We start from the raw sequence: 24670 nt of genomic DNA, 5'->3' as shown, positions 1-24670 counted from the left end.
TAATTTTCACATGTGAGGGAAACCAAGCGGTACTTTTGATGTCTGGCTAATTTAACATGATGGTCTCCAGTTTCATCTATTTTCCTAAAAATGACATGATTTTATTCCATTGTGTGTATGCCACATTTTCATTATTTATTGTCTGTCGACAAATACTTAAGCTGGTGCTATTGTGTGCTACAATAAATACGATATGCAAATATGCCTTGTAGGCTGACCTCATTGCTTTTGGATAAATACCCAGGAGTGCTAGTAGGCAGTCTCTTTTTAGGGTTTTAAGGAATCTCCATACTGATTTCTTGTAGGCTGGGTTTTCTGTCACACCAGCCTGCTCCCAAATAACCACACAGAGACTTAGTATTAATTATAAATGTTTAGCTGATAGCTTAGGCTTGTTACTAACTAGCTCTTTCAACTTAAATTAACCCATATTTCTTACCTATGCTCTACCATGTGGTGGTACTTTTTTTTTCAGCAGGGCATGTTCATCTCCTGCTTTGTCTGCATCTGGCTGGCGACCCTTCTTCCCAGTGTTCTCTCAGTCTGGCTTTCCTGCCTAACCTCTTCCTGCCTAGCTATTGGCCACTTGGCTCTTTATTAAGCCAATGAGAGTAAAACATCTTCACAATGTACAAAAGGGTTATTCCACAGCAATTTCTAAAGTGGTCAGGCTACGTGTATGAGGGGTCTTAGTTTGTGGGGTCTGTTTTAGCTATGTTAAAGCTTCAGGAATGATTGATTCAGCTTCTGTACATGGTGTGGAACATTATAAGCGTTTGATGTAGGCACTGTATTTATTCAAAACTACCTCATTAATTGATCTGATTTCCCTTGCTTTTTTTTTTTTTTTTTTCCTTTTCTCTCTCTTCAAGACAGGGTTTATCTTTGTAGCCTTGACTGTCCTGGAACTTGATCTGTAAACCAGGCTGGCCTTGAACTCAGAGATCCTCCTGCCTCCTGAGGGCTGAGATTAAAGGTGTGAGTAACCACTGCTTGGTTTATCTGATGACATTCTTAGTGTTTGGATTGGTGGATGCCAGTGTTCTCCTAAGTCAGTAGATTGTAAAAGGTTTTTTATCTGTTGTCACAAGATGTTAGTTCCAATAAGGAGGTGGGCAAGGAACGGCTGTTTCAGAGAGAACTAGCCCAAGCTAAGGTCGTTAGCCTTATGGGATGGGTCTGCAGCATTGCATACTCTCCACAGTACTGAAGGCCTAGTCGGCAGCCAGTCAGTCTCTGACAGTCAGACAGATGCAGCTTCTTTTCAGGAGTTTTTGTTCACATGGCAAGCATTTGACCAACAGAGCTGCATCTCAGTTCCTCAGGTGAATCTTTTGGGATTCATCTCTCAATTTATATGGAGTCATTGTTTTACATTAAAATAAAACACTGATTCTTAATCTGGACTATTTAGCAGTGTTTCTCAAAGTGGAGTCCAGGAATCTCAGAAATTATTTAGAAACTTTGTTTAAAATACTTACTCCAGCTGGATGGTGATGGCACAAGCCTTTAATCCCAGCACTCGGGAGGCAGAGGTAGGTGGATCTCTGTGAGTTTGAGTTCCAGCCTGGTCTATAAAGTGAGTTCCAAGACAGCCAAGGATACCCACAGAGAAACCCCATCTTGAAAAACAAAGGAAAGAAAGAAAGGAAGAAATTTAGAGCTAGATGTGGTAGTTCACATCAGTAATCTCATTGCGTGGGAGGCTGGGGCAGAAGGATTGCTTTGACTGTGATGCCAGCCTGAGCTATGGTGAGTTCCAGGCCAGAATACACAGAAGGGTGTATACAACTGTCTTCAAAGAACTTCCCCAAATGTATTTGGGAAATTAAATATTTTCAAGTTGTAGATAGGGGCTTCCGATGTCATCGTGGATGAAGGAGAAAGGAAAGTCACAGTCACATTTATGTTCACACAATGCCACCTGTGTGCATGCAGGTCTCCCTCCCTCCTTCCCTCCCTCCCTCCCTCCTTCCCTCCCTCCCTCCCTCCCTCCCTCCCTCCCTCCCTCCCTCCCTCCCTCTGTCTCTCCCTCCCTTCCTTCCTCCCTCTCTCCCTCCCTCCTCCTTCCCTTTTTTTGTTTTTGTTTGTTTTGAGACAGGGTTTCTTTGTGTAGCCCTAGCTGTCCTGGAACTCGCTCTGTAGACTAGGCTGGCCTCAAACTCACAGAGATCCGCCTGCCTCTGCCTCCCCAGTGCTGGGATCAGAGGCGTGTGCCACCACTGCCAGGCTTAGTGCAGGTTTCTTAGCCCTCTATCTAGTCAGAGGCAGAACTGTTCCCATGGAAGGCCTGTCTAAGGGGAGAATTTAGTCATTGAATTCCAACACATTTATTTTAGATAGGAAGGGAAGAAACAGTTTTTATGATTAGCTTTAGGCTGCTGTTAGGAAGGACTTAACACCCTCTGTGAGTAGATTCAGTTGAATTGTTTTTGTTTTTTGATTAAATATCTTGTACATGTGTGTTATCAGGGCTACTGTTTGATGAAATAACAAGTTTAATGAATCAAATGACCAGGGTAATTTTTCTAACTAGGTACAAATATTTTATCACCAGTTTTTATTTAAAAACCAGCCAACCAATTAATAAAATGGTATTATGGTATTTTATGGCAGAAATGGAGTATAAAACTCTGGAAAACAAGCAGTTCTCTGTGACTCATCTGATTGTTGGCTTATATAAAAGCTCTGAAGCGGGGTAACCAGGTTGGTTATCATTTAAGTTCAGTGTTGTCTCTTATGAAATAAGATTATGTAATATATGCTGATATGTATGGATCTCAAATTCTCATGAAATGCTCTTAGAGATTCATTGTATGTTTGAGTAGCTTCCTTCTGTGACTGAAGGGAGGGGCTGATGGAGGTTTCTAGAATATGAAGAATATTGGAATTCTTGAGCATGTTCCTGTAATACAATACTTGATTATAAGCATCCATCAAAAATAGATTAAGTCCAATGAGCACAAACAATACAGTTTATTTGCTGTTGTCTGTCCAGTGCCCAACTAAGTGCCGAGCAGATAGTGAGTCCTCAGTGATTATTAGATGATTGGACAAATTGATGCACATGTGATTCACATTATTGAAACCCAAGATTGGCCAGATGAACTCAAATCATGTGAATATTGTATGATAGAACTAAGTAGCAAAATTGAATAGAATTTTTATCACACAGACCTTTTCAGGAATGCAAAATGCTCATGTCAGAGATTTCAGCTACGTTTTCCTAAGCCAGTTTGCGTTTTAATGTTTTTCTCTAGCTCCAGTATTCATTTCATATCCTTTAATTTCTATCCATTTTACATTGCTATTTGTCTATGTATTTTCAAATGCATGTTACAGTTTTTGTTTATAAACAAAGGACTTGAATTTGTCTTAATCAAGTGGAGTGTGTTTTTTAGGGCCCTTCAGATTGGTGTGTAAGAAATAAAACATTCTCCTCCCATGGAAGTGTGAGTCTTTCAAACACATTGGAAAACATTCAGCAGGGCAGTTGTGGCACATGCCTTTATCCCAACACTGAGGCAGGCGGATCTCTGAGTTTGAGGCCAGCCTGGTCTACAGAGCAAGTTCCAGGACAGCCAGGGCTACACAGAGAAACCCTGCCTTGAAAAAAAAGGAAAGAAAAGGATAAACACTCCTAATATTTATTAGCTTATCTTAAAAATCTACCAGTATTGAGTAGTTTAAAGAGATTTTACTTTTGCGGTAATATTTATTATTTTCTAAGATTAATTACTGAGAAACATTTCTAGAGACATCTGTTTGTCATAGTTAGAAAGCCCAGAATGTACACGTCTGGAGTTACCTGCACAGAGCGTCTCTTCTTAAAGGCATCCTGGAAAGGATGTTTCCAGTTCCTCACCTAGTTGTGTTGGGCTGGAAAACCTCAATGCTTCTCCTCCAGCCCCACCCTGCTTGCTCTTCAGTGTCCTCTTAACTGGTGGAAGACTTCTTGAAGTGCATTCTATTTTTTATATGATGATGATGGTGATGATGATGATGTATATGAGCGTGTATGTGCCAGTGTGCCAGAGAGGGGAGAGAAAGAGGGGATGTTAATGTGAATGTGGGTGTGTGGCTGCCACAGTGCATTTGTGGAGATCAGAGAACAACTTCTGTGTCTGTCCTTACCTTCATCTTATTTGAGACCAGGTCTGTGTTTTCCCACTATGTATGCCAGGCTGGCTGTTCTGCAAGCTGTTGGGGATTCTCCTGTGTGTCCTTCATCTCCCACAGGAGTGCTGGGTTACAGATGTTCATGCTCTGTGTGTGGGATTCTCCTGTGTGTCCCTCATCTCCCCACAGGAGTGCTGGCTTACAGATGTTCATGTTCCATGTCTGGGATTCTCCTGTGTGTCCCTCATCTCCCCACAGGAGTGCTGGGTTACAGATGTTCGTGCTCTGTGTCTGGGATTCTCCTGTGTGTCCTTCATCTCCCACAGGAGTGCTGAGTTACAGATGTTCATGTTCTATGTGTGGGATTCTCCTGTGTGTCCCTCATCTCCCACAGGAGTGCTGAGTTAGATGTTCATGTTCTGTGTTTGGCTTTTATGTGGATTCCAGGGATTCTAACTCAGGTCCTCCCTCACATTTGTGCAGCAAGTTCTTGTACCCATTCCCCTGAGCAATCTCCCCAGCCTGTAGGAAAATCCTGTAGGCATTAAATCCTTTAAATAAAGATAGGATCCAAATCCACTATATATTTTATAAGCACTTTTAGGACATTTTTTTTTGGTAGTACTATATTTATGTCAATTGTACAAAAATGGAAATAGTTTTCATTTAGCATAGGAAAAAAAGTGGAAGCAAATTAAGTGTAGAGTAAGCAGATACATTATGGTATAAGTCATTCAAACATTATATTCCAAGTTTTTCATTATGAAAGCAGCACTTTTAAAACAATATTGAATCTAAGGAGCTGAATGCAGAATTGACTGTAATTTCTTTTACAAGTGTGCAAATGAGGGTGGTTGGATGGTTCAGTGGGTAGAACGCTTGACATGCAAGCACCCAGGGACCTGAGTGTGGATGCCTAGAACCTGTGTAAAAGACCCGGCTGGTGTGCACACCTGTAACCCCAGTGCTGAGGACGGTGCAGATAGGATTGCTGGGGCTTGCTGGCCAGCTAGTCTAGCTGAATAGGTAAGCTCTAGGTTCAGTGGGAGACCTTGTCCCCCAAAATAAATAAAGTAAGAGCAATTGAGGCAGACTCTTCGATTCTGACCTCCATGCACACACACACACACACACACACACACACACACACACACACACACACCATCTTCCCCCCGCCAGAGGGGGGCACATATATAGCAAGACTTTTAAAAAAGGTTCCATCACAGTGACTTGAGTTATGAGTGAGATGGCTGACCTGAGAAGACATTATCCCATGTGTGTGCATGTGTGGAAATATCACACAGTACCCATAATATATAAAGCTTTTATGTTGTTATGTTACCAGTTAAAATACAAATTTTAGCAGCAGGTGGATCTCTATGAGTTCAAGGCCAGCTAGGGCTACACAGTGAGACCCTGTCTCAAATAAACAATAAATCTTAAACTCCATAAAAGGGGGAGGAGATTTTATAGATACCACCACTTCCTATCAATACAAAATTCCCAGAAGGGATAAGCACTCAGCTTATGTTTTGACAGTTTTCTTTGAGGCTAAGGAAAGCAAGCTCACAATGAAGCCCAGCAAAGCATAGTCCGGCTTGAGCCAAACTGGCCTTTGTAAAGGCAGACGTGGTTTGCAGGCTTCAGCAGTAGGAAGTGTAGAGAACAGATGCGGTAGGGCAGCTTCAGGAAACGTGTGCATTCCTCTCTGTAGAGGGTAGCCGCAAAGACAGACAGAGCTCAAGAGTGTGTGTCCATTGCCTCATTCTGCCTGCCCGGCTTTCTGTTCCTTTTTGTTCCTCTCTTTTCTGTCATCTGTGGTCCTTTTGAGTCTGTCTGCTAGCATTCCAAGCAAACCAACCAGGCTTCTTTCTTCTCCCTCTCTTCCTTTTCTTGAGACCGGTCTCTCTGGCCAGCCTTGAACTCACCATGAAGACCAGGCTAGCCTTGAACTCACAGAGATTCATCTATCTTTGCCTCCAGAATTCTGGGATTAAAGGCATGTGCCACCCTGCCTGGCTCCAGCCAGTTTTCTTGAAAATTGGTAACATTCTGAGTTGTGTTAGTGCTCCTGGCCGAACTCTGCTGTTGCGTGTGAGGCATTGTGCCCAGAGCTTTGTGTGACTACAGTTACGGACGTGACGTCCATGGGTTGAATCTGCTTCACAGTTTGGCGCAGTGTAAGCCAACAGTGTTTGGAGTAACAATGAATTAGATGGAGATACCTAAAAATGATTGATTTCCATTTATTGTTGAGACAAACCAAACCAAAACAAACAACAATACATCTAGCACAATGACAAGCATAAACCCCTTTCGCTGTCTATAGTACTTTCCTGGCCAGTGCTGTGTTTTTCTGTTTTGGAACCCCAAGACCAATTATATTTAAAACTAAGGAACAATAAGACCCTTAAGAAGAGACGATCAGAGGAAGTGTCTGGGTCAAGGGAGTGGCCCTAGGGAGTGACAGCAGAGCCAGACCTATCCAGCTGTGGACCCATGTGCCCCGCCCTGCTTTGCTGCGCCAGCTCTGGCATGGCTGCCCAGCATGCCCAGTGGGCACTGTGTCCTTGCAGATGCTCCCTTTGCCAGTCTTCATCTACTGCAGTGGCCGTTCCAGTTCCTTCCCAGGGAAGATACACATGGCTTCTTCATGTCTTTGGTTTTGAATAAATTATTTTTTGAGGCCAAAGCAGAATATGATTGTTTTGAAAGAGGCAGAGTTTTGAGAATAATATAGTTTAGAAGTGAGAAAGTTATGGCATCCTGGAAGATTGCCAGATGCCCCGGATCCTTGGAAAGACAGCCCTGGGCCGGGCGGTGGTGGCTCACGCCTTTAATCCCAGTACTCGGGAGGCAGAGGCAGGAGGGTCTCTGTGAGTTCAAGGCCAGCCTGGTCTACAGAGTGAGTTCCAGGAAAGGCGCAAAGCTACACAGGGAAACCCTGTCTCGAAAAACAAAAAAAAAAAAAAGAAAGAAAGAAAGATAGCCCTATGACACTTGGGTGGGTAACAATGATGACTTTGGGCTTGTGTTTGCTTTTGTAAGGTAGATGACCATTTCTGTAACTTCACAGAAAGTTATACCCGTGACCCCAGAGATTTGTATGATCTTTGCTTCCTTTCTTTCCCTTCTCTCCCTTCTTTTCCAGTATCCTCTCTTTGTTTGTATGTTTTGTTGTGGCTTAATGTAGATCAGGCTAACTTCAAACTAGAGATGTAGCCAAGGATGAGCATTGCATTACAACCCCTTTACTTCCACATACCAGATTATAGTCGTGTGCCTCCATGCCTGGCTGTTTTTCCGTTTAATGTAAACTGGACTAACATTTGAAAACCACTTGGAAATATCTGTGCACAATAAAGTGGAGAGACATTTGTTTACTAGAGTAGTGAAGTGATAGGCAAGAGGCGGATGAAGTCATGATTGGCTGGGAAGCCACCCAGAGAGCATTCCCACCTTCCGATTGTGTAGGCTGGATTTCAGACAGCTCCTGGTTGTCTAGTGGCCAGTGGTGTCAGAGTGCCCAAGTTTCTCCACAAGGTTTCTCTGGGTGTTTGCTCTTATGCGGGCCTCTCTGGCTTTGGCACACAGACAGTTTGAGTGTATCGTGGCTGTGGACTGAAAAGCTGTTATGTACTCAGGGAAAAAAGTTAATGCTATGCTCTCTGTTCTTGATTCTGCAGATCTGCTTACATGTCTTAGGGAAAAGCTTTTAGGTTTTGGCTTGACTTTGGAAAACATTTTTCAAATGTGCAATTACATATTGAGATCTCTAATTTTTTTCCTTCTAGAGAACTGTGTGCAATTAAAAATGACCTTGCTTAGTTTGACATAGTTTTAAATCTTAATATGAAGATAGGTCTCATTTATTTTCATTACATAAAAAATAAAATGTATTTTTTTAATAATAGTGGTCTGGCTCACCAAAAGCTCTTATGAATATTGTGATAGATGTACTAAAATACTAAAGCAGAAGCAGAGTGATTGGATTTCATGGGGAGGCCATATCCAGACTAGATACTGTATTTTTTTCCAGGATCCTTTGTGACAGCGGGAGTGGATGCCTTTCTTTTATCTTCCCCAAACCAGCATTGCAGGAAAGTGACTGAGGAGAAAGGTGTGTTATTGAGGAACAAGTGTGTGCCAGCAGGATAGATGTTAGCATTCGCTTTCAAGAGCAAGTCTTTGGTGGGCCAGCCCGTGGAGTTCCTGCTTCTCAAATCTATAAAAGAAGGAAAGAGCGAGGCAGGGGGATTGAGGCCAGCCTGGGCTACACTGTGAGACCCTGTCTCAAAAGCAATCTCTCCCCATACATAGGACAACAGAACCCCAAACGTATTCTCAATAGCCAAAACCAAAACAATAGAACCCCAAACATATACTCAACAACCAAAACGAAAACCAAAACAAGATAGCAGATCCACAATGAGGGAACAGGTAGAAAGAGTTCACTTAACCTCCTTCCCCTTGGTTCTTTCATTTTCATACCCCCTCCCAGGAGTGCCTTGCATGGGTTTGGAACCATGTGATGTCTCAACCCAGGGCCTTCCTCCCCCAGCCCTTAAACACAGTTTCCCAATTACAGGGTCAGTACTGTGGTGACCAGCACTGGTCAGATGAAGAAAACCAAAGGCAAGCATTTATTTAGTGAGATTTTCTTGAAATTGGTTCTTAAAATGGAAACTTTGTTGAGCGCTGGGGGAGAGAAACCGTGGGCATGATTGGAGGGGGGAACCTTGGGAAGTTTTCAATTAATTAAGTGCTTGGCTTTTTTTTCTTTTAACTATTTTAACATTTTTATTATTTTATTTTGTATATGTGTTTTGCCTACATGTATGGCTATGTACCACGTGCATGCCTGGTACCCACTGAAGACAGAAGAGGGTGTTGGATCCCCCAAAACTGGAGTTACAGACATTGATGACCTGCTAGATGTCGGTGTTAGAATCCAACCTGGGTCCTTTGTAAGAGCAGCCGTACTCTTAACCCCTAAACCTTCTCTCTGGTCCTTGGCTTTCACTCTACCTTCTGACCACTGTTGGTCAACCAAAAGTTTTGTACCTGTAATTGAGAAATTATAAAACTTTTAAAACTAGAATACAATCTTACCTTGTAATATGATAGTTACTAAAGGCTAGAAATCAGTTTTAAATGATTGAAGGTGCATTTTTATCTTTCACGTATCAAATGATTTGTTTCTATTTGAATATAACTTTTCTAATGCCTGGAGAAAGTGCTAAATTGCTGTGTGTTGAGTTGTAGCATAAAGTCCTTTCATGGTACAACACTCATGCATATATTATTATTATTAGATTACTTTCAGATATTTGTATTAGAAAGTATGAAATCTTTTTTTGTTCTTTTTCTTTGTTTTTTTTTTTTTTTGTTTTTTTTTTTTGTTTTTTCGAGACAGGGTTTCTCTGTGTAGTTTTGGTGCCTGTTCTGAATCTCACTCTGTAGACCAGCCTGGCCTCGAACTCAGAGCTCCGCCTGGCTCTACCTTCTGAGTGCTGGGATTAAAGGCATGTGCCACCACCGCCCTGCAGAAAGTAGGAAATCTTAAGGCTGTGGATTTTGGATTTTTTTTTTTTTTTTTTTTTAGAGAAAGAACAGGATGATGACTCTTGGCTCTCTACCCAAAGACAGCAGGAGACCTAGCCAAGCCTAGGCATTCTCCACTCCTAGCTGAACCTTGTGATTCTCTGCAGCTGTGTTTGTTGGACGTGCATGACAGTCATTTCAGTGGTTAGTCTTCCTTAGGAGGAGAATGGCTGGATTGAAAGAGAATTCATCTAAGATTTTAATGTTGGTAATATAGTTAGTTTCCTTTTTTGAAGCATGAAGAAACAGACACCCTTCCAACAACATATGAAAACAAACATTTTATATATATTAGGCAACAGGAGTAATCTGAACTTTGCAGTCTGAGGTATATGATTGCTTCATTGTGCATTTTCCTAATGAAAGGATCATATAGTATGTGTGTTTAGGAGAATAGGGGTATAAATATATGTATATAAATATATACTCCTCTGTTACTTGTGTGAGATATTCTAGACCAGTGGTTCTCAACCTATAGGCAGCATATCAAATATCCTGCATATCAGTTATTTACATTACAATTCATAACAGTATCAAAATTACAGTTTTGAAGTAGTGACAAAATAATTTTATGGTTGGAAGTTACCACAACATGAAGAACTGTATTAAAGGGTCACAGCATTAGGAAGGTTGAGAACCACTGTCCTAGACTATTACCTATATTTTGTTTATATTGTCTTTTATTAAACAGTACTTTTCTATTTTAAATTCATGCTTTGTTTTGTTTTTGTCTTCCTGTATAACTTGGGATTTCATGCCTTATTGTATTGATAGAGGCCTCTTCTATCTCATGATTATAAGCATCTGTGTCCAAGTTTTCTAATTAGTCTTTTAGTTTAAGGAAACATTTAGCTCCCTAGTCAGTTTGAAGTTATAAATAAAGTATGACTATCAGCTCCCCTACCTATGAATACAAAACTATCTCAATGTCATTTATTGAATAGTTGCTGGCTAGTTTTTATGTCAGCTTGACACAAGCTAGGGTCATCTGGGAAGAGGGACCTTTATTTAGAAAATGCCTCCATCAGATTGTCTGTAAGCAAGTCTGTAGGGCATTTTCTTGATTAATGATTGATGTGGGAGGGTCTAGCCCCCTGTGGGTGGTGCCACCCTGGGTGGGTTGTCCTGGGTTATGTAAGAAAGCAGAGTGAGGAGCAAGCCATTGTAGCTGGAGATTTCTCTAGTCCTGCCGGGGCCGCAGCTGCTCAGACTCAATTAACACACAGAGACTTATATTACTTATAAACTGTGTGGCTGTGGCAGGCTCCTTGCTATCTAGTCCTTATATCTTAAATTAACCCATTTCTATCAATCTATAAGTTATCACGTGGCTTGTGGCTTACTGGTACTTTCACATCATGCTTCCTCTGTCTCTAGCTGGCAACTCCTGACTCAGCCTTCCTGTTCCTAGAATTCTCTTCTCTGCGTATCCTGCCTATACTATACTTCCTGTCTGGCTACTGGCCAATCAGCATTTTATTTATTTATCAATCAATCAGAGCTACACATTCATAGCATCCCCAGCAATCCAGGAGCCGTGTTCCTCCATGGCCTCTGCATCAGTTTTTGTCTCCGGGTTCCTGCCTTGAGCTCCTGTCCTCAGTGAACAGAAATAGCCCTTTTCTCCTACAGCTGCTTATGGTCCTGGTGTTCATCACAGCAATAGAAACCCTAATGGAGACGAATGGTGTTATCTTTTCCCTCATCGACTTAAAATTTTATTACGTTTTTAATTTTGATAAACAGATGATCTGGTTTTGTGCTTTCCTACTATTCCCAATATTATAATATTTAATCCCCCTTTTCCTAAACATTTTTAATTAACGTTGAATGTTCGTTTACTTTTCCAGAGTAAGACTATAATCTCTGAATCTTTGTCTTGGTTTTATCTTTATATGTAGTTCGCTCAGTGATCTCTTACCTTTTCCTCCCTCTCGTTTCAGAGCCCTGTATGTGGGAATCCACAGGAGACAGCTCAGGGCAGAAGAGTGGTCATTTCTCACAACGTGGATCGAGCTCTGAAAGACGGTGAGGAGGGACTGGGCTCATGGGATTACTATGTAAAGCAATCACTCACTGCGCTCAAAGGGAGTTTACAGTCTTTAGTTTATCTATCCTTCCTACAGCAGTAGGAATTTTCATGAGTTTCTGTTTGAAGAGTGGGTGCATCTGTGTTGTGGATAAATGGAAGTAGTTTAAACACATATAGAGTAGAAATTCCTGACCCCACAAAGCTAACCAGTCCAGGAGAGATTTATCTACTACATGGAGTGCAGAACTGCTCTCTAGTCCCTAAAACAGGTTTCAGGAAACATTTCATTCTAGATACTGCCTGGAGAAGGTGTCTTGGGGTGAGTGGACTCGATGCACGTGTGGACACATCAGTTTAAGCAGATTAAGTGATAGCCTCTCAAAAGAGCAGAGAACATGCAAATGCTGCAAGAAGAGGGCTGAGGAACAAGTGCAGAGTACACTGTGGTTATATTCCTGCGAGTAGGATTGAGCAGCTGTCTAAATAGTAACTGAAATGCAGGATAGCCAATATGCTGCCCATAGGTTGAGAACCACTGGTAACAAAGGAGAATATGTTTATATACCTATAATTACACCCCTGTTCCCCCAAACACACTATATGATCCTTTAATTAAGAAAATGCACAATGAAGCAATCATATACCTCAGACTGCAAAGTTCAGAATACTCCTGTTGGCTAATATATATAAAATGTTTGTTTTCATATGTTGTTGGAAGGGTGTCTGTTTCTTCATGCTGAAAGATCAGTAAAGGAACCAGCCACTAGAGACTTCTTACCTCTACCGAATCCTCAGCCTGAAGGGCGGAGCTGCTATCTCCACCCTGCCATATCACTTCCTGTTTCCTCCTCCCAAGTGCTGGGATTACTGGTAGTGTTCTCTATGCTACACAAGGTTGACTGTTTTGTATTTTCTCTTTTGTAACTCATCTCCTGTGTCTGTTAGACAGCATTGTTAACCAAGCTCTTAAGGCTCGAAAGTCTTTTGTTTTTACATAAGATGGTTTTCAGGGAAATGAACATCATATCCTCTACCAAATGAGAGCTGTTGGCTGCTATAACAATAGATTTTGGAGTGCAGTTTACGCATTTGGCAGTAGTTGATAACAACAGTAACAAACAGGCCCAAATAGAGTTACTTTCTAAAAATGTGTCTACTGAAAGTGAATCTAGAAATGTGTGTTGAGAAAGTTAAGAGATTATACAAGCATTTTAAAAAACCCACAGTGAATATAGTTATATCTTTGGAGTATATTTTATAGTTTTAAACCATAACACTAGCATATTTAATTAAACTACAGTGAGTGATGTCAGACTTAGTGTTGATAAAAGTGAGAATCTGTGTGTTCAAGACTTAAATGTCAATTTGTTAGTGCTGCAGTAATTTAAATTTAGTTGATATGAACTTAGAAAATACTAAAAAAAATTTATCTCCTGAAGTTAATTTTAACTAGATAATATTGTACCATTTTATCTTTTTATATTTATTTTATTGCTTTTGGAATATATAATTTAAAATGATGTAATCAAAGAGTTCAGTAAAGTAGAAATATGTATGTGGTTTGCATATAAAACATGTTTGTTGCTAAAGAGTGTTTTGTAGCTCACTGTAGATGACGAATTGTCTGAATTCTTTACATACTGAATGACAAGAATAAAAAAGTAGTGAAAAACAATGTAGTTAGGTGTTAGATGAACAACAAGAATTATACTACATGTGCTAGAAGTTAGCTGTATCGATACAGTTGACCAACCTGTGAGTAAGATGTGCCGCTGGTTACATAGAGGCATTGTTGTTATCGAGGCAACCAACTGCTCTCTGATTGGATTGGAGGCCTGCTTCATAGGAGGGAATTCATGTTCTGGAATCTTTGAGTCAGCTTTAAACTTGTTTTTCTCAGTGGGCTGAGAGACCACTCAGTTGGTAAAATGCTCACCATACTGGCATAAGCATCTAGCATCCAGATAAAATTCAGACTCAGTGGCATACATCTCTAATCTCAGTGTTGAGGGAGAAGAGACAGGTGGATCCCTGTAGCTCCCAGACCCATCAGTCTAGCTGAATCAGTAAGCTCCAGGTTCAGTAATATTTTAAAAATAAAGTGGAGAGCAGGTAAGGAAGACACTTGACATTGACCTCTGCCCTTCACACACACGTATTCAGACACATAACACAAATTTTTGTTCACTTTTGTGTTTGTGTGGGTCTGTATAGCTATGCTATATATATGCAGAAGTATGGCTTTTATTTTTGGTTTATATATTCATGTATGATGCTTACCTTAAGGATATTGATTAGCTATTAATGGAAAAAACAATTTTATGGCTGAATAAAAATTTCTACCAATATTGATGTTTATAAATTCCTAACCAAATTGTATCACCACAGGAGTATTTTAGAGTTGTACTAAAGAGCATATGCAATGTAGGTGAGAAATATAATAGGACATAACATAGATGATACACCTTTCATGTCATGTGGTAATTTGAACCCCCATAGCCTCATATATTTAAATGCTTAGTTACTAGGTAGTAGCACTATTTGAAAGGATTAGAAGGATTAGGAGGTGTGGCCTTGTTGGAGGAAATAAAGCTCATGCCAAGCCTAGAGAGTCTCTCTCTCTCTCTCTCTCTCTCTCTCTCTCTCTCTCTCTCTCTCTCGGCCTGTGGATGAGGTTGTAGCTCTCAGCTACTGCTCCAGTGCCAAGCATACCACCATGTTCCCCGCCATGATGATAATGGGCTAAACCTCTGAAATGGCCAGCCCCCAGTGAAACGTTTTCTCTTATAAGAGTTGTCATGGTCACGTTGTCTCTTCATAGCAATAGAGCAGTGCTAGGACAGCACACCAAGCAGATCTTATTGTAAAGTTATTAAGTCTTAAAATTGTACTTAACTCTCTGCTATAACTGAAATTAATTTTTAAATGTTTGTGTGCTTATGATGGGGGACATCTATCATAGCACAGATAGGGAGACCGGAGGACAACTTCTAGGAGTTTCTTCTCTCCTTCCACCTCGTCGTTCCTTACTTTGTGTGCAGGGTTAGCTGGCTTGACGAGCTTCTGACTAATTTTTCTGTCTCTTCCTTTGATTTTGGTGCAAAAGTGTCGGGATTACAGATGTGCATTACAGCATTGTGCTGGGTCCTTGGGTCCCAGGCATCAGACTCAGGCTGTCAGTCTTGCGTGGCGAGCACTTTCAGCCACCGAGCCATTTCCTGACCCAGAAATTGAATTTCAATGCGAAGCAAACATGCTTTCATTTTCCGTATGCTTAGGCTGCAGATTTAAACTTGGTTTAATAAAAAGAGCAAGGGACCAAACAAGCAGTGTTTTTGGCAAGGGACTCTCATCCTGCCCTTATTACTTGGCCTTGCAGGTCCTTTGGAGGTCACTTAGGTGTTTGTCGTCCTTGTTTAAGAGTTGCTAACAGGAAGGCCACCCTCTGGTGTGACTGCCTGTTGGGCGATTGTTACTGAGTTCCTCTTCGTGTTGAGCTGAGCAGACCTCTTTCCTAGGATGTTGTGCTGTTGCCCTGTTGTGCTGTCTAGATGGAGTTTACAAGTGTGCCTGTGCTTCTCTCCCCACATGACTGTGATTTTAAGGAGCCAGCCAGCAGCAGACAAGGACACTGTGTCAGGTTTCTCCTGTCCGTTGCCCTTCTAGCTTGTCTTCTGCTTGTGTGTGTGTGGGGGGGGACAGTGTGGAGTAGGACAGAAGGTGTGGTGCCACCTCCTTCAGAAAGTTATTTTACTCTTGTAACCTCAGTTTCCCAACAAGATGCTCCGGTTCTGTGTAGGCGCCATATTTGATTTGTTTGTGGCAAATAAATGAGAGTTGTCTCGGCTTTTTTAATGGACTTATCCAGTTCAGATGAGGTACAGCCACTCTACAAAAGTTAGGGAACAACAGCCACCCAATCAGATATCTGGACATTAACACAGAAATGGCTGAGAATCTCAAGAGCTCATCTGTTGGGTGGCTTTTCTTCCATGCTTGATTGTGTTACTGATATGGCTGTTGATTCTAGCTTGCATGCCTGAGTCTATAAAATACTGTTTAATGAATGGTTAAAGATGCAGTAAGATCTTTTCTTTCTGTCTGTCTGTCTCTCTGTCTTTGAGGGGTAATTGTTCTCAGCTAGAAGATACAACTGAAGCCATTGGAATCACCCTGAGAATTTATCTAATCTTTGGTGTATGTAAATGATAACAAAATTCTTGATGCTCTATATGAGGGGTTTTATTTGTCTGTGTGTTTGTCTGTCTTTGTGTGTCTTGTCTGTCTGATGAGACAGGGTCCCACTATATATATATATATATATCCCTCACTGGCCTGGAACTTGCATTGCAGACCAGGCTGGCCTCTAACTCTCAGAGATCTATCTGGTTCTGCCTCTCAAGGGCTGGGAGTAAAGGTGTGCAGCATCCTGCCAGGCTATGAGTAGTGTTTGGAATATAAAAATAAAAAGAAAGGCTTTGAGAAATAAGAAGTGATGTCAAAAATACCAGTAAGCGTGGTGTCCTTGAGCTGGAGCAGTTTTATGTGGATAAGTTTTTCCCCCTGTGGCACTTGGAGATGTCATCACCCACACCATATATCAGTTTATTGTTCAGAAGGCCTCCTTTCTTGAATAATCACATTAACTTTACAGTTTTTCTATATTAAATAGAGCTGTCCCATCTATCGCGGGTTGAATAGTTCATTTCTGACTGCTGTAACTATAAAATATGTACCAGATTTCAAAGCTTAGTTTGAAAAAAATAATGAAAATATTTAATTTTAAAAGTTGACTACTTAATGTATAAGTATATTATATGAAATGAAATATATTATTCATTTTACCTGTTTCTTTTTATTCTATTAATATGGCTAATAGAAAATGTGAAAACATATGTGCAGATCTTCATGTTTCTATTTGATGGCACTAGCCTAGAACTAGAGAGAGACTGGAAATAGCCCAGAGACAGTGACAGGCTGCACATGCTGATCTATATGAGGCTGGCATGGGGGACTGTTCTTATATTAGTTAGGGTTTTATTAGGAGACAGAATACTGAAAATATTCTGAACGTAAAGAATTGAACATAAAGAATCATGGTCCTGTGTAGCTGGAGTTATCTCCAGTCCTGCCCAGGCCGGCAGCCACTCAGACTCCAATAAACATATAGACACTTATATTGTTTAAACTGTTTGGCCTAATGGTTCAGGCTTCTTGTTATCTAGTTCTTACATTTTAAATTAACCCATTTCTGTAAATCTATACCTTGCCATGTGGCTCGTGGCTTACCGGTATCTTACATCATGCTTTTCCTTGTGGCTGGCAGCATCTCCTCACTCAGCCTTCCACTTCCCAGACTTCTCCTCTCTCTTTGTTCCACCTATGCTTCCTGCCTGGCTACTGGGCCAATCAGCACTTTATTTATTAACCACTCAGAGCAACACATTCAGAGCATACAGAACATCCCACAGCAGTCCTGCACCATGGTTTAAGCACTAACGGGTAGGGAACCCTAAAGATTTTGGGTAAGTGGAGCAGATCAGTCTCTACCTCTACTTGTGGAGGCAGAGAGTATCTTAGGGTGGAGTACCTGTGACAGGAGTGCCTTTTCTTTACTCGGGTGAGCTTTGGGGTCTTCCTGGAGAAGCCACGGCCTTGGCCCAAGCCATGATAAGATATTTGCTGTGTTGTATGTAGGTAGATTGGCATCAAGATCAAATATTATGCCAATCCAAGACCCGGCATTCTGGTTAGATGAGGATTTTTTAAAAGATTTCCTTTGCTTTGTTCTGGTTTCTGCTCTCATTATATTCTAAACAATGAACTGCCTTGATGTTTGCAGCGTTGACCAAGCTGTGCTTCTTCCTCACAGTGTTCGACTACAGTTACAGAGACTATATTCTCTCCTGGTACGGGAACCTCAGCAGAGATGATGGGCAGCTCTATCATCTGCTCTTGGAAGACTTCTGGGAAATTGTCAAGCAGATTCGCCACAGACTGAATCACGTGGATGTAGTTAAAGTTGTCTGTAATGATGTTGTAAAGGCTTTGCTCACTCACTTCTGTGACCTGAAAGCTGCTAATGCCAGGTAAGTGTGTAACATCAGCAAATCCCTCCCCTTTCTCATGAAAACATCCCTCCTGTTGAGTGGGTGGAACAAGGCAATACCTAAGAATAGTCTTCTTGCTTGACTTGGACTGTAGACATTTTGAAGGGAAGTAGTCACAATGTACCCACAGAGTAGATTTCTTGGTAACTTTCTAATAGAAAATCACCTTAGCATACATGTGGGTTTTGTGAGTAATTTACACGGTAAACTGATGATGGGCTAGCAAGCACCGGAATGAACTTAGAATGTTGTGGGGACCTAGAGATGGATTAAATATACTGTTTTATAGTGTGATATAGTGAGCTTACAAATTTGAGAAAAAATGTAGCTTATATTTCTTTTTGTGTTTCTGTGATAAAAGTTCAATTGTATCAAGATTGCTTGAAAGCTGATTTTTGTTTTCCTTTTTTTCCTGTGGTGCATATTTGATACTGGCCTACACCAAACCTTTTCATACAAGAGTGCAATGCCTTTTGAACGAATTTCCCCCATACCTCCTTACCCTCCTCTCTGTCCCTTCCCTATTCATTAGTCCCCTTGGTCCCCCTAGAGTTTCAGTTCTTCATTCATGCTGTATATTCGTACAGGATTCTGTGTACTTGTATAAGACCTAGAAACCACAAATGAAAGATGTGATATTTGTCTTCCTGTGACTGACTTAATTCATTGAATCTGATTCTCCAGCTACATCCATCTTCCTCCAGACAAACGTAACTTCATTCTTTTTTTTTTTTTTTTTTGTAGACAGGGTTTCTCTGTGTAGCTTTGGAGCTTGTACTGGAACTCACTCTGTAGCCTAGACTGGCCTTGAACTCACAGAGATCCGCCTGCCTCTGCCTCCCCAGTGCTGGGATTAAAGGCGTGTGCCACACCGCCCGGCTTTCATTCTTTGTGACTGAAAAGTTCACATTGTTTCTATATACCACAGCTTTACCCATTGCCCTGTTGTTTGACCTCTAGATTGGTTCTAGAGCTTATCCATTTTAACGTTTTAAAATCCTGTGGTTTTTTTTAACCCTTTAAAAGTTCCTATACATTCATAAAATGTCTGTTGGTCGTATCCATCTACCACTGCCTTCTTCCAACCCCCCCCCTCCCCTCGTGACCTCCACCCCATTCTCTCCCAACTTGATGTCCTCTTTTACCTTTGTGTTTGGAGTCCAGTTCGTGCTGCCCATACGCATGGGTATGTGGCCATCCACCGGGGCTCGGGCAGCCTACCCACAGCCATGTCCCCAAAGGCGGGCGGGCGGGCGGGCGGCTTTCCCTCTCTCCTTCAGCAGCTGTCAGCTAGGATAAGGCCCCCCCCCCCAGGCCCCCAGTCAGTTCTGGAGTTTCACTGGCTTGACCCAGCACAGGGAGGCGCAGCTGCTGTGATTGGTGAGTGCAGTGGTTCTGTCACGCCAGAAGCATTTTGTAGCCCTCCCCCACCTACTGGCTGTGACCCAGCCCTCCTTCCATGGAGTTCCCCGACCCTTGGATGGTGGGAGCTTGGTAAAGATGGCCCAGACAGAGCTGAGCACTCAGTTATTTAGACTCAGCATTTTGACCAGCATTGAGTCTGCATTAACCGCTACTCACTGCAGAGAGAAGCTACTCTGACCGAAGTTGAGAACAACAAAATCTGTGGGTGTAAACCAATATTTAGAAGGTGGTTTACAGCATGGCCCTTTAGCAAAACGACAGCTGTGGGTCCCCCCACGGCCTATGACTTCCCTAGCCATGGGCTTTTGACCAAGTGTACAGTACCAGGTAGGGCAGCCTTCCTGTGGAGCAGCCCTCCCAGGCGGTCAGACAGCAGTTTGTCGTGCTCGGAAGTGTCATTTCACTGTCACGCCAGGGCACATCTTACCTGGAAGGTCAGTGTTGTAGCATGCAGGGCCCAGGGCTGGATGTAGCCACTGATGTCTCGTCTTCCCCCACAACCTGCACAGCGCCTCCCAACACCATGAAGGCTAGTCCTCAGGGTGCATTGTGTCGTCAGGTCCAGTTGATTTGTCCTTGTCCTGCTTCCAGGGTGAGTGTTGTCTTCAGCAGCAGTGTCCTGTCATCTACACATGGTACATATATAAATTATATATATAGGAGATATAGAAATCCGCTTAGAAACTAGTGGATTTCTATAAGGTTTCTTCACATAGCCTTAGTTTTGTCTGATCTCTCCCCTCTCCTCTCCCCAGTCTCCCTATCTCTACTTAAACCTTTAACCCTGAGTCTACCCCCCACCCCCTAAAGCATTTTTATATTGCCTGTGTTCTAGCCTCTCCTCAGTTGAATTTTTCCTTGGGTTGGAAAATCATAGGTTTCTAAGTAGCTTTCCCACGTACCCGTCATGTTTGTTGAGTCACCCGCCAATCCCTCGTTTCCCCACTCCTCACCCGTTTCCAGGTTTGAGCCCCCCCACCCCGTGCCCCTTCTCTACTCTCGATTGACCTGGAGTATACTCTTCCCCTCCCTCAAGATGGCCACCCGCGGTGGCCCATTTCTAGCCTTCCTGGCTTCTACATGTACTCTAGATTAAACATAACAAACAAACAAACAGAAGATTCAAAGCATGACCCACATATTCGAGAGAGAGCATACAGCATTGCTGTTCTGGGCCAGAGTGACCTCACTCAACATAATGTTTCCCGATTCTATCCATTTACCTTCAGATTTCATTTATTTTTACAGCTGAGTAACATTCAATTGTGAAAATGTACCACATTTTCCTTGTCCATTCGTTAGCTGATTGACATTTTGGTTGATTATGTTTCTTAGTAATTGTAACTTGAGCTGCAGTGAGCATGGAGGAGCAACTTAATCATTTTCAATAGTGCTGCTTTAAGCACTTTAAGCTGACTTGTAGTCATCTGGGTGTAGCTAGGAATGGGGTATGCTTGGGTCCTATGGGAGATCTAATTTTAGTTTTTTTTTTTTAAGGTGTGTGTGCACACGTGTGTGCGTGCGTGCATCTTAGCACATGTGTGGAGGTCAGAGGACACCTTTTCCAGAGTTGGCTCTTTGCTCCCACCTTGTTTTTGAGGCGGGGTCTCTTTTTTGTCCTGCTGTAGTGTGCATAGGAGTTCCGGATGATTCTGTCTCCACCTCCCATCTTGCCATAGAGGAGGCTGGGAGGACAGCCGCATACCACTGTGTCTGGCTTCTTACATGGCTTCTTGAGTCTTGTGTGGAAACACTTCTACTTGCTGAGCCATCTCCTGGGCCCTGATTTTTGTTTTTTGAGGAACACCCCCAAAACAAAACAAAACAAAACAAAAGGAACTCCCAATTGCTGCCCCAGTGTGTACAGGCTGTTCCAACTGTGATGCCTAGTGAGGAGTCCATTCAGTTGTGACCCACTCTCATAAAATGGTACCATTATTACCTGTCATAGCTGATGGTTTTTTCCTTTAACATTTCATTTAAATGTCATTTGAGACTAACTCAGTTTTATTGTCTTAGTATTTGGGCACAGCCTGTGGTCTGAAAAAGGTTACCCATAGGACAGTGACCCCAGAATTTTTTACCTGAGGATAGCCCTACAATCTTAAATGCTATGGAACTCGAAAGTGCGTTGTTCATGTAGTTCACATCCAGTGATGCGCCCTAGGCGACCTGCGCCCGCGGTGACAGCTGGTTCCATAGCCCCTCACAGCTCTGAGCTCAGTGAAGTCATATTGATGGCTTGAAATTGGCCATTTACACTCTGGAGTGGGGGAACGCTTCCAGTCGGAATTTTGTCCTAAGGAGAATCAATTGTTAAACATTCACCAGCTCCACTTACTGTGTCCGTCATAGTCATCAATATTTACAGTATCACATATTTCAACCAAGAAGCGTTCAAGTAGAAGCTCACACTGTGTTCTCTTTGGACAATCCCAATACCCTTGGGAGTGAGAGAGGAAATGACATTTTATGTGATAGTAAAACGACAGTGAATATAGCTTTGGCCTCACACATCCCCCAAAGGGTCTTGGGAACAAGTGGGAGCCTCTCACTACACTCTCTCCTGTGTGTTGTGAAAGTAACTTCTGGTGGACAGTGTGTGGGAATCAGAAACAAAGAGGTCCCCCCCCTCCCCCCGCTCTGGTCTCTAGCTGACACCTCCTTTCCGAGTTTCGTTAGCACTTTGTACTATCATTTATTCTTATGTAGTGCGCTGTGGCTCCCACCAGCGGAAGTAGTTCATGGTTCTGCCCAGCCAATGGGTGTCAAAGGCGCATTTGAATTCAGGGGAGCTTGTTTTAAAGTGCTTTAGTTACACTCATTAGAGGACAGTATTTTAAGTGTTTATTTCAGTGAGAAGAATAATAGATTTAAGAGAAAAAGGACAAGTGGTTAGAGAAATCTAGTGTTTTTATTTGTTTGTTTGTTTTCAAGACAGGGTCTCTCTGTGTAACCTTGGCTGGCCTGGAACTCTGTAGATCAGGCTGGCCTCGAACTTACAGAGATCCACCTGTCTCTGCCTTCCGAGTGCTGGGATTAAAGATGTGCAGCAGCACCACCCAGCTGAAATCTAATTTCAACATGAGAGTATGTTTTTCACTGAGTTGTCGACCAGCTCCTAAAAGTGTTGCTTTAGAAGGTGATGTAAATATTGTTATAAGTAAAACATCAGAATGACAGAGAGAATTGATTCCATGTTGTGACTCCTCAGGCTGCGAGGGTTCTTCATTTTATTTTGTTGTTTGTTTTTCTCCTGTGTGCCAGGCTGGCCTCCAACTCACCATGCGGCAGAACTTCTGATCTCCCGCCTCTGCCTCCTGAGTTACAGGTGTGTGCCGCCACCCCGGCTGTGAGCCCCAGCCTGGTGCAGGCTGGGTAATGTAACCAAGCCACAGCCCCTGGTTTTCTATTCCTTGTTACTCTAGTTGATGATGAAAATGCAGAGAAAACAAAGAAAGAAAAATCTCGACTGCTATTCTCTTTAGTTACAGATACTTGAAAGAATGCCAGTTACTCACGAGTACTTTTGGTATAGGTGACTCGTTCTGGAGAACATCTGTTACTGGTGTAGCGCTGTACCCAGCACACAGTCAGGCCTGCCTGCAGTGAGTGTGGGTTTGACGGTTGCATGCCTGTCTGGCAGCCCTGCGTAGCAGCATGCTTGTCTGTAACCCTCACTGGTGGACAGAGCTCATGGGCTGCACAACGCTGTGGGCAGCGGCGGGGAGAGCACACCCTTGAGTTGGTGACTGTTAGGAGAATAATACATTGCAGTAATAAAGCGGCGCAGCCTCTGCCTGCCTGGTAGGCGGTTGTCAGGCAGACTTCCGGTCAGCCTGCGCTTATTTCCAGCTGTCGCTCTGCTGCTCTGAACCAGTCCAGATCACATTTAAGGCTGGTTCTGCTTCCTCTTCCCTTATCCCATCTGTCTCGTCTCAGCGTGGCTCAGAAAATCGAAAACTGACTGCCTTTCTACTGTTAATTCAGTAGCGGTTTTAAATTCATAGTCTCCCTAAAATCTACGTTTTGTGTACCCATCGAGCACAGGCATGTTGTTTGAGGAAACGTGTCTTTATTCACATATTTCCTTTCTTTCTTCCTGATGTGTTCCCACCTTTTCATTGCACTCCCGGATTATAGTGTAGCACAGCACACACTTAAGGTGAGACAGATAGAATGGGCTGTTTGCACCATTTGTCACTTCCGTGACTGTTCATCTGCGATTATTCAGATCTTCGTTTTCTCCACTACAGTGGTGGCGATGAGATCCACCTCCTGGTACAGGTGGGAGGGCTAAATCACACTGTACTTGTGAAACATAAACGTCATCGACTGTTTGCCTGCTCAGGGAGCAGGAGCTGGAGGTGACAGGTAGGAACTTCAGCGAGCAGAAGGTTGATCCACGCCGGCAGGGGCAGGACACAGCGGACTCATCACAGCGCACCTACAGCTGCCTGGATGCTTTCTCACCCACAGTAGCCGTCTGCTCTGTGAGCCTTTCTTGGCTCTCAGACAGTACTGGTGCCCACCTGGCATCACTGAAGTGGACTGCTCAGAATTTGTAGAGAGATGCCAGAGATTCAGGTGGGAAGTTTTCCAGACAGCAAGCTTATTGGACCAGCCCTCCCTGGCCTTTGGCTTTCTTAGTTTTCTCCTAACCCAGCTCTTAGGAAATGGAGAAATTTGTGACATTCTCATGACCATGCAGCTCCCAGCTGATGCATAGGCTCAGCATTATCTAGAGAAGCTTCTCTCGTAAAAGCAGATTTCTCTTGGCCAACCTCCCCCAATAGGTACTAACCAACTGTGTATAAATTACTGTAGAAGGGCTTGGGATGGCCAAGGAGTAGCATCTCAGTGTTTACTGTGTTGAAATAGCAGCTCCAGTGACCACATAGCTATAGTTTAAAGTAAATGAAGGTGCTTGGAGGGGAGATGCTGAGTCTCAACCCAGGATCAAAAGCATACTAGTTAAATGCTCTACTGTTGAGCTACAGCCCCAGGCCACTCACGCCTTTAAAAACTTTTTTTGGAACAGGGTCTTAATAAGTTATAAAGGCTGGCAATGACCACCTCCTGTGGCTCTTGCAGTCCTTGAACTCACGGCTCTAGGCCCGGCGCCATCTTTTGTCGGTTGTTGACTGTTTTTGTGCTTTTCAAGGTAGAGTCTTACATCCTGAACTGTACTGGAACTCCTTCTCCTCCTGCCGCCACCTCCTGAGTACTGATTTTATATGCATGCACCATCATGCTTTCCTTCAGGGACCTTTTAAAAAGTCAACACGGAGGCCAGAATGTAGAACGTTTATCTAGGGCGATGAAGCCTTCATCTGTTTAAAAACAGCCTATAAATGGCACACTAATGCATGCCTATAAA

General features: G+C 42.7%; 1 protein-coding gene across 1 annotated transcript in view; it reads left to right on the top strand.

Moving 5' to 3' along the window:
* Snx25 (sorting nexin 25) overlaps positions 1 to 24670 on the top strand; it is a 115848-nt gene that overhangs the window by 14800 nt on the left and 76378 nt on the right. The window contains exons 2-3 of the mRNA XM_059244660.1: positions 11667 to 11751; positions 17628 to 17844. Of these exons, the coding sequence (XP_059100643.1) occupies positions 11667 to 11751; positions 17628 to 17844 (302 nt within the window). The remainder of the gene's footprint in view (positions 1 to 11666; positions 11752 to 17627; positions 17845 to 24670) is intronic.

Source organism: Peromyscus eremicus, chromosome 17 (assembly GCF_949786415.1).
Source record: "Peromyscus eremicus chromosome 17, PerEre_H2_v1, whole genome shotgun sequence".
Classification (NCBI taxonomy): Eukaryota; Metazoa; Chordata; class Mammalia; order Rodentia; family Cricetidae; genus Peromyscus; species Peromyscus eremicus.
This window is presented reverse-complemented; position numbering and strand designations above follow the sequence as displayed.